The sequence below is a fragment of the Oryx dammah genome, unplaced genomic scaffold, assembly GCF_014754425.2.
Source record: "Oryx dammah isolate SB20612 unplaced genomic scaffold, SCBI_Odam_1.1 HiC_scaffold_1, whole genome shotgun sequence".
Taxonomy (NCBI): Eukaryota; Metazoa; Chordata; class Mammalia; order Artiodactyla; family Bovidae; genus Oryx; species Oryx dammah.
The window spans coordinates 88,025,216-88,033,925 of record NW_024070185.1 but is presented as its reverse complement, the minus strand read 5'-3'; the positions used below and the strand labels follow the sequence as shown (position 1 = coordinate 88,033,925).

Sequence of the window (8,710 nt, the reverse complement as noted above, 5' to 3'; positions counted from 1 at the left end):
GGAGAGGTGCTAGCTTGCTCTTCTCCCCAGGAGGGCTGTGTCCCTTTCACCATGGTAACTGAGTGGGCTATGCTCCCAGGAAGGAACATCTACCCCTTCCCCAGCACAGGGAGGGCACATAATACTTATACCAAAACTCGGGAATTTGTCGGTGGGCAGGAGGCATCATCACTAAAAGGAATGTTCCCTACTTTCCCCACTATGGTGATAAACGAAGAAAGCCAAACAGATGAAAAATACAGTCTTCACGATATTTAGTTTCGCTACATTCATCTTAGTTCTGAGTTTTAAGAAATGTCAGGGACCTGTACATGCAAGATTTATAGTGCTTGTAGTTCCTCTCAATCTTTTCCTCCCCTCCGTTTCGCCTACAAATCCCCTCTTCTTCCAAGAGGACAGTGAATCAGGGCTTTGGCAGCACGCTTCAAGGAACAGCATCAACCCTTGGACAGAATTTCCCTTAGCCCTGGCTCTGCCAAGCGCACGTACACAACCAACCGAGGAGGTGGGGCTAGTAGTGAAAACTGTCCGCACATTTTCGTCCCATTTCCCTGGGAAGCCCAGGGGACAGCGGGTGGCTGGAGGAAGTTCATCTGCGGGCGACCCTGCCTTCACCATCCGCGCTTCCTTTCCCTTCTCGCTCCATCGCAAGGGCTCTGTTTTCCTCATTCACCTTTTTTTTTTTTCCCTCTTGTCCCCGCGGGAACATAAGCACCGCGAGGCAGGGCGCGAGTCGGAACTCAGGGCGAGAGGAGCTCGGTCGGCGTCCAACGGCAGGGTGGTGCGATCCTGTCCTTACATGTTTGATGTTTTGCTCATCACAAACTTTTTTTGCATTAACATCTGAATACTATTTAAATTGACCACTAAACTGTTTTTTTTTTTTTTTTTTTTGGCGCTAAATCTTTTAAAATGAGCCCCGCGCGAATGCCTCACCCATCCCGCCATCCCGGGCAGGAAGTTTAAACTGTTTTGCTCGCTACCGAATCCCAGTGCCGGGCACAGTAATACTCTGGTTCTCTTTAAGAACCGCCCCTAATTTCTTGCAGGGACCCTCTATGCCAGGACGCAGTACTTCGAGGCAAACCTCGAGAAAGAACAGGGCCCAGGTCTCCCCAGCGCTCGATCCCTGCCCCCTAGAGATCGAATCGCTCTTACCTTTCCTCGCTGGTGGGACCCCTGGGGCAGGTGGGGAGGGACTGAGCGCCGAGTAGGGCGAGCGCCCCGGGGACTTAGGGCAAGGGCGCGGCGGGCGGGGCCCAGGGGAGGGTGCGGAGGGGGAGGGCATGAAAGGGTGGCGGAGAAGAGTGCGTTGCCCAGGAGCGCGGAGGCGGCGAGCAGCGCAGGGCAGAGAGCTGCGCAGGTAGGTGGGACGTGCAGAGGGTCGCGGAGGAAGGCGTGGGGCGGGGCACCGAGGCAGGAGGGGGCGGGGTACCGAGGCAGGAGGGGGCGGGGCAGAGGCAGAAGGGGGCGGGGCAGGGGCGGGGCAGGGGCGGGGCGGCTCGGTTCCCTGGAGGCCGGTGCTGCGGTTGTTGGTGCTACAGCCGCTACACCTGGGGTCGCGGGTGTTTGTGAGTGTTCCCCCTCACCCCAGCGCGGACGTCCCTGCTCCCGCCAGAGGCCGAGGCTCAGGCTGGTGCCGAGGTCCGGGCGCCCGGCGGTGCGAAGGGAGCCAGACATCGCTGCCCGCCCTCAGGTGACCGTTCCCCCGCAGGGATCAGCCACCTGAGTTATTCACCCAGGTCCCCTCCTCCGCTAGTATCCGTGCCCCGCGCTCACCGCCTCTCCCCTCAGGTGTCCTTCTGCCGCAGGTGTACCCCCTCGCAGGTGTCCCCGCGCCCGGCCATGGTGGACGTGCTGGGCGGGCGGCGCCTGGTGACCTGCGACGGCGCGTGGGTGGAGGCCGAGGCGGCGCTGCAGAACAAGGTGGTGGCGCTATACTTCGCCGCGGGCCGGTGCGCGCCCAGCCGCGACTTCACGCCGCTGCTCTGCGACTTCTACGAGGAGCTCGTGGACGAGGCGCGGCCGCCCGCGCCCTTCGAGGTGGTCTTCGTGTCGGCCGACGGCAGCGCGCAGGAAATGCTGGAATTCATGCAGGAACTGCACGGTGCCTGGCTGGCGCTGCCCTTCCACGACCCCTACCGGCAGTGAGTGGAGACCGTGTGTGTGGGAGGTGCTGGGAGCTCCCACACCAACCCCCACCCCAATCCCTCATCCCCGGACTCTTTCCAACTCTCAGGGCCTCTTTGATAGCCTCCATCCCCACCCCTTCGTGTTTGAGCCTCTTTGCTTTGGCTTCCCAGGGAGGCTCTAGCGTTGGCTGACGGGGAACTCGGTGGGCGCGGACCTTGGTCCACCCTCGTCTTTGGCTCAGTGGATCTGAGGCTCGGGAATCTGAATGTATAAGTTCTGGTGATGATTTTTCTGCGGCAGGGAGCCCATTCGAGAAATCACAGCTCTGAGGTGCTGCAACCTACTGTGCAGGGAGGGCTTCCCAGGGGCCTCAGCTGTAAAGAATCTGCCTGCCAGTGCAGGAGACACAATCGCCGCAGGTTCGATCCCTGGGTCGGGAAGATCCCCCGGAGGAAATGGCCACCCACTCCAGGATTCTTGCCTGGAGAATCCCATGGACAGAGGAGCCTGGCGGGCTACCGGCCGTAGGGTCCTCAAAGATTCGGACAGAGTATTGAGCACACCGGCACTGCACGGGGAAGATACGGACCCTTATCTGGAGAGTAGGAGAGGGAGATCCAGAATGGATGCTCAGGTCAGAACTGGAGACTATGGGTGGACTACCCTGTCCCAGTAGCCTGGGCCTGGGTACCAGGTGCTCGGGAGAAGGGTCAGGACTCAAGTCCTGGAGGAACCTACTGCAAGCCAGGTTGCAATTTCAGTTTTGTTGGCAGTGACCGAAATTTCATAAAGGTGTCTCCTGCCCCTGTGCCTGTAAGAAGCAGAAGCTTCCTGGACTCTCGAGACAGATGTCAGAGGTGACAAAAATCCATGCTGTCTGAGGGGATCTTGCCCCACCCTTATGTGACATGGATTTCGGGATTTGTGAACAAACTAGAAATTGAACCTAGCGCTCTATTTTCTTTTTTAATTTAAATTTATTATTATTATTATTTTTTTTTTTTGCCATTCTGTGTACCATGTGGAATCTTAGTTTCCCAACCATGGATTGACCCCACAGCCCCTGCACTAGAAGCTCAGAAACTTAACCACTGTACCACTAGGGAAGTCCTAACCCTGGTGTTCTGTTGGCTGTGGGCATGGTATCTATGGAGGGGAGGAGGGAAAAGGTGGGGGGTGGTGTGTTAGGGAAGAGAGAGGACATGGGAGGACTTTGTGGAGGATTGGAAGAGGGAAGTGGGGCACAGGCACCGATTGTCTGGCATGTTGGGGTCACCTGTGGTGTAAAAGTCCAGACTGAGGTTAATTGTTCTTCACAAAGTGCATTACCCCACTTTCCCCTTAACAGATATGGAGGTGAATTTCTGGAGTTTTTTTTTTTAATAACACCACGTGGTACATTTTTCTGGGAATTAGTATTCAATTGTGGCATTCCCCCAAATTAATTATTCTGAAACTGTTTTCCTTCTGGACACTTAAAAATGAAAGCTAACTTTGGAAAGTTCCCTGGAGGAGTAATTTTTCCCCAGCACCTGCTTTTGCTGATGCCAAGCAAGAGGTGAGGTCCAGGCCCTTCAAGAGAGGTTCCCTGCTTCCCAAGGCCTCACTCAAGGCGTGACTAGGAAAAGTCATCCATGATACATCCAAAAGACCATTAATTACTTGGTTGAAACTTCCTATAGCTTCATATCTAGTGGTGGTTGTAAAAGGAGTTTTGATTTGCTTAGCATTCAAGTTACACACCGCTTTTGAAAGAATACACTTATTTTTGAAAGTGACAGTGTTAGTAATCAAGCAAAGAGCTCAGGGCCTCGGCAGAGTCCAGTTGTGGGATCTATTTGTGGGGTGACTGTAGGCAAGGTATTCAGTTGCTGAGTATAATGACAGGGCACGTGATGGATGAGAACTGCACTGATGCACGAATTCAGAGCTATGCCAGCTGGTTCTGTAGCAGCGCGTTCCGTGTTGCCCATTTCACAGATGTGCTATTGAAGTGGAGAGATGGGTGCCCCTGGCTCTGGAGCCAGTTGTTTCTGCTCCAGCTTCCTCTCCCAGAGGACATTGAGCCTCAGCACATCCTTGCTCTGGGTGGGGATAAGGGTGGGGTGGGGGTGGGGGACGCTTACAGCGTACTCTCTGCTTCCTGGATTAACTGGTCAAGGCCCATTTGGTCCAGTGCACTGCAGGTACTGAGCTGTTTAGGGCCTGGCATGGGGCTGCACTAGGCCCTGGCCATCTCCAGCTGCCAGCCTCACCTAGGAGGAATCTGATCGGTTGCGGGGGTTGGGCAGCAGTTTGGGGAGAAGTTAGTTCCTGGGGCCTACTCTTCCCAGATTAAACTTTGTTAATCCTGTCATTGCAATTTATAAATTAGGAAATGTGGTATTCTGTGGGAAATTCTTGGAGCTAAGCCCTAAATTTTGCTTATCCCAGCCTGCATTTTGAAATCAGATTGTGAGCATAAATGAAAGTAACAGCCACCAAGGAGAGCTAAAGAATGTAGGAAGCCTCCAGGAGGCCTTTTGAGAAGTTCTCAATGTGTGCAGAGCATGGCATTCTTCTTGGTGCTGTGAGAAGGTGAGGGACCCAGGCTGTCTTTTTTCAGTGGTCCACATGCGTCATCTGCTGTCCTCTATGAGCCTCAGGCAGGTCATCAGAAAACCAGAGGACAGCAGGTCCTGCCTTGATGCCTGTGTGTGCAACTGGGCGAGAGCAACATTGAAGACAGATTCTGTCCTGCCTTCCCTCCCTTTTTTTATGAGCCAAAGAGCCAAGTAAGGAATAAAGAAAAATCCCTGACTTTGCCAGCAGGAATTTCTGTTGCATGCTGCCAAGCATGCGAGACCCACTCAGTCCGTGTCTCAAACATCCCCCTCCAGTATTTGACCCTCACTCATTTTATTTTTTGTTGTCTCGTTTACATCTGTGTTCTTGTCAGACTTGACAACGAATATGCCAGAATACTCCATACCCTTTCCCACCTCCAAGGTCTTACACATGCGGCATCCTCCAACCCTGGAGCCTCTCACTTCTCTTCCTAGTAGCTCGGGACACCGGGTGCGTGTCTGGCCCCTGAGGCCTATGCCCTCCATAGCTTGAGCCAGCACCACTCCTGTTGTCAGAGTGTGTGTCTGGTGGGGGCAGTGGTCTCTGTAGTCCCAGAGGTTGAACTAGACATTGTTCAGGGCTTGGCACCTGCAGGGCACTTGTTTGATGGATACTTGAAGCAAGTAGAGAGATTTGCTTGGTAACAGCCTGGCTACTAGTGGCTGAGACGGAAAGAGACTGGAGCCAGAAGTTGCCATGACAACCCAGAAGCAGTTGTCCCAGGGATAAGGATGCGCTGCTTTAGATGAAGGGAGGGAGCCAGTGCTGCAACTGCATGCAGGGTGAGGAGGGAATGGACTCTCACATTTCCCTGAAATGGTTAAAATGCTGAGTTATCACTTCATTCTGCCCAGCAACAAGGCTCTTTCCTTTCTGAGGCTTGGTCTACTCTCTCTGGACACAGCTCCCAGAGGAGACAGAGATGACTTCATGGTTCCAGGGTAACACCTGTCACCAGGCAGAGGCTGCCAGGGTGGGGATGTAGGGTCCACACTGGGTGATTCTTTGAAGAGAAGCTGGGGCAATGAAGTCTTCAGACCTCCTCCTCACTCCTCGAAGGCCTGCCTGACTCCTGATATCCCTGTGTTGTCCCCTTTTCTTTCTCAATCTCGATAGAGCTTTTCTCTTAGTCTAAGATCCAGGTTTTGTTTTGTTGCTTACCCCATGTGGATTCATTTCCTAGTCCAGTGATTTCTGTCCTCTGTCTTCTTTTGTCTTCTTTCTACTTTCTCTATAATTGCTTCATCATTGTTTTTCTCGTTTCTTGAATTAAACACAGAACTCATCTATATAGAGGCCTTTCAGTTTTGGACAAGAATATGTAAGATAACTCTCCATGTCTAATTGTACCTATACCTTGGGACCCATAGTATATTCATATTGCCCTGTTCTAATTATTTTGTAAGTCTGCTTTACAATTTCATAGATAACATATGGTTATTTAGTTTTTAACTCATTCCAAAAATTATTGGTTGTTGCTTTCCAGTTCCATTATGTTATGGTCTGATTAAGCAATCTGCACTGATTACTTGAAACTTATTAAGATCCCTTTATGACCAACAGCATGGCTGGTTTTGTCACCATTTCATAGATGCGTGAAAGCAAGGCATATTTTCTCTGTTGGGTGTAGATACTGTTTTGTTTTTTTTTTTTTCCTAGTTTGAATTAAGATTTGTCTTGGAGCAGGACACCAGAAAGCAGCAGGAAGGACCTGATGGAGGTGTCACAGGGGAGGTTTGGTAACAGGAGGGTCTCAAATGCATTTCTTCCTCTCAGGTTCACAACCCTGAGGGCGACAGATAAGGGAAATCAGATTACTGCTAACCTGAGGCCCTGGCAAGCTGGTAACAGGACAGGATTTGCACCCAGCTGTCCTGTCCTGAGGGCAATAATCCCTGTGAAGGTTATGGGGAGATTTGCAAAACTGAGAAGGCAGAAGGTCCTTTCCCTAAATGAATACAAATAATTTTGTAAAATGGTCACACGAGGGGTTATTACATGTGAAGGTAAAATGTTAATCAGCATGTCCTTGAATTTATAGGGTAGAAAGTCTAGTAATCCTTGGCATTTGTCTAAAACTTACGGAATTTTAACTTTTCCCATTATAGGTACCTGATGTATTTAAACCTCTTAAGATGTAGGAAGGATCCAGATTTGTTGGGTTACTTGTGGGTTTAAAATTTCACTGTGTCATTCGGCAGCCACTAGCCACATGTGACTACTTAAATTTAAAATAGACTAAAATAGGGAATTCCCTGGTGGTCTAGTGGTCGACTTCCCTGGTGTCTTAGAGGGTAAAGCGGCTGCCCGCCATGACCTGGGTTCGATCCCTGAGTCGGGAAGATCCCCTGAAAAAGGAAATGGCTACCCACTACAGTACTTTTGCCTGGAAAATCCCATGGACAGAGGAGCCTGGTAGGCTACTGTCCATAGGGTCTCAAAGAGTCAGACACAACTGAGCGACTTCACTTTCTTTTCACTTTCTAGTGGTTATGACTTGGTGCTGTTACTTCCATGCTGCTGCTCAGTCACTTCAGTCGTGTCCGACCTGTGCGATCCCGTAGATGGCAGCCCACCAGGCTCCCCCGTCCCTGGGATTCTCCAGGCAAGAACACTGGAGTGGGTTGCCATTTCCTTCTCCAATGCATGAAAGTGAAAAGTGAAAGTGAAGTCGCTCAGCTGTGTCCGACCCCTAGCAACCCCATGGACTGCAGCCTACCAGGCTTCTCCGTCCATGGGATTTTCCAGGCAAGAGTACTGGAGTGGGTTGCCGTTGCCTTCTCTGTCTTACTTCCATGGATGGGTTCAACCCTTGGTTGGGAAACTAAGATCCTGCAAGCCGCTTGGCACAGCCAAAAAATACATAAACAAACAAACAAAATGAACTAAAACCAAAAATTCAGTTTCTCAGGCTCACCAGCCAGATTTCAAGTGCTCAGTCATCACGGGTGACCATGGCTATGACGCTGGGCAGCACAGGTGCAGAACGGTCCCATCACCGGATGCCCCTCTGGGGCAGCATTGGTTGAGAACCAGCCAGCAGCAAGAAGAGCCCACAGGAATCCTCAGCCCAGTGGGAGGGCTCGCCGGGCAGGCTGGGTGCTAAGGCTTTGCGGGCTCAGCTGGCTCTGGGGAGGCGCTGGTCCCTGCAGACGTGCAGCGGCCTGGCCTGTCTGCTGACCCTCCGCTGCCCTCTTCTCTCCCACAGTGAGCTGAGGACCAGGTACCACATCACGGCCATCCCCCGGCTTGTGATCCTGAAGCCCAGCGGGGAGGTCATCACCGACAAAGGGCGGAAGCAGATCCGGGAGCGGGGGCTAGCCTGCTTCCAGAACTGGGTGGAGGCAGCCGACATCTTCCAGAATTTCTCCGGTTGAGCAGGGGCGGGTCTCCGGAGTGCCTGAACAGGTGTGAAGTCACTCCTGTTGCTGCACCCTCAGCCCGGCAGAGAAGAAGAGCATTCTGTTTCTCTGTGTTGGTGGTTTCTTTCAGAGCAGAAGCACTCATCTGTGATGGAAAGAAAATGTTGCTCAGGGAATGCCCTCCCTCTAGCTTTGTTGGTAGTTATTTTTATTAGCATAGCTTTCTCCACATAAGCTTAAGTGTGTTCACAATGAGCTATTGGAAATCTATGCAAAACATGTGTTTATTATACAAGCTCTTCAGGTAAAATGGCATATTTATTGATACAATTTTTCTGGAGATGTCTTTATTTTATTTTCCTTTTAATTTTTTCTATTGAAGGATAATTGCTTTACAGAATTTTCTTGTTTTCTGTCAAACTTCAACATGAATCAGCCATAGGTATACATATATCCCTTCCCTTTTGGACCTCCCTCCCCTGGAAACTTGCATTACCATATGTAAAATAGATAGCCAACAGGAATTTGCTATATGGCTCAGGAAACTCAAATGGGGGCTCTGTATCAACCTAGAGGGGTGGAATGGGGAGGGGAAGGGGAGGGGAGGT

General features: G+C 51.4%; 1 protein-coding gene across 1 annotated transcript; it reads left to right on the top strand.

The window, feature by feature from the left end:
• The first annotated feature begins 1,845 nt into the window (after positions 1-1,845).
• On the top strand, positions 1,846-8,427 carry NXNL2 (nucleoredoxin like 2). The gene is made up of 2 exons (XM_040242051.1): positions 1,846-2,147; positions 7,949-8,427. The coding sequence occupies exons 1-2, from the start codon at positions 1,846-1,848 to the stop codon at positions 8,115-8,117; spliced, it is 471 nt and encodes a 156-aa protein (XP_040097985.1). The 3' UTR covers positions 8,118-8,427.
• Positions 8,428-8,710: the final 283 nt, after the last annotated feature.

Bases quoted from the DNA above. Each gene is read 5' to 3' on its own strand.
- NXNL2 (XM_040242051.1), top strand. From the start codon at position 1,846: ATGGTGGACGTGCTGGGCGGGCGGCGCCTGGTGACCTGCGACGGCGCG. The intron at 2,148-7,948 runs GTGAGTGGAGAC...TCTCTCCCACAG, and splicing joins TTCCACGACCCCTACCGGCA to TGAGCTGAGGACCAGGTACC.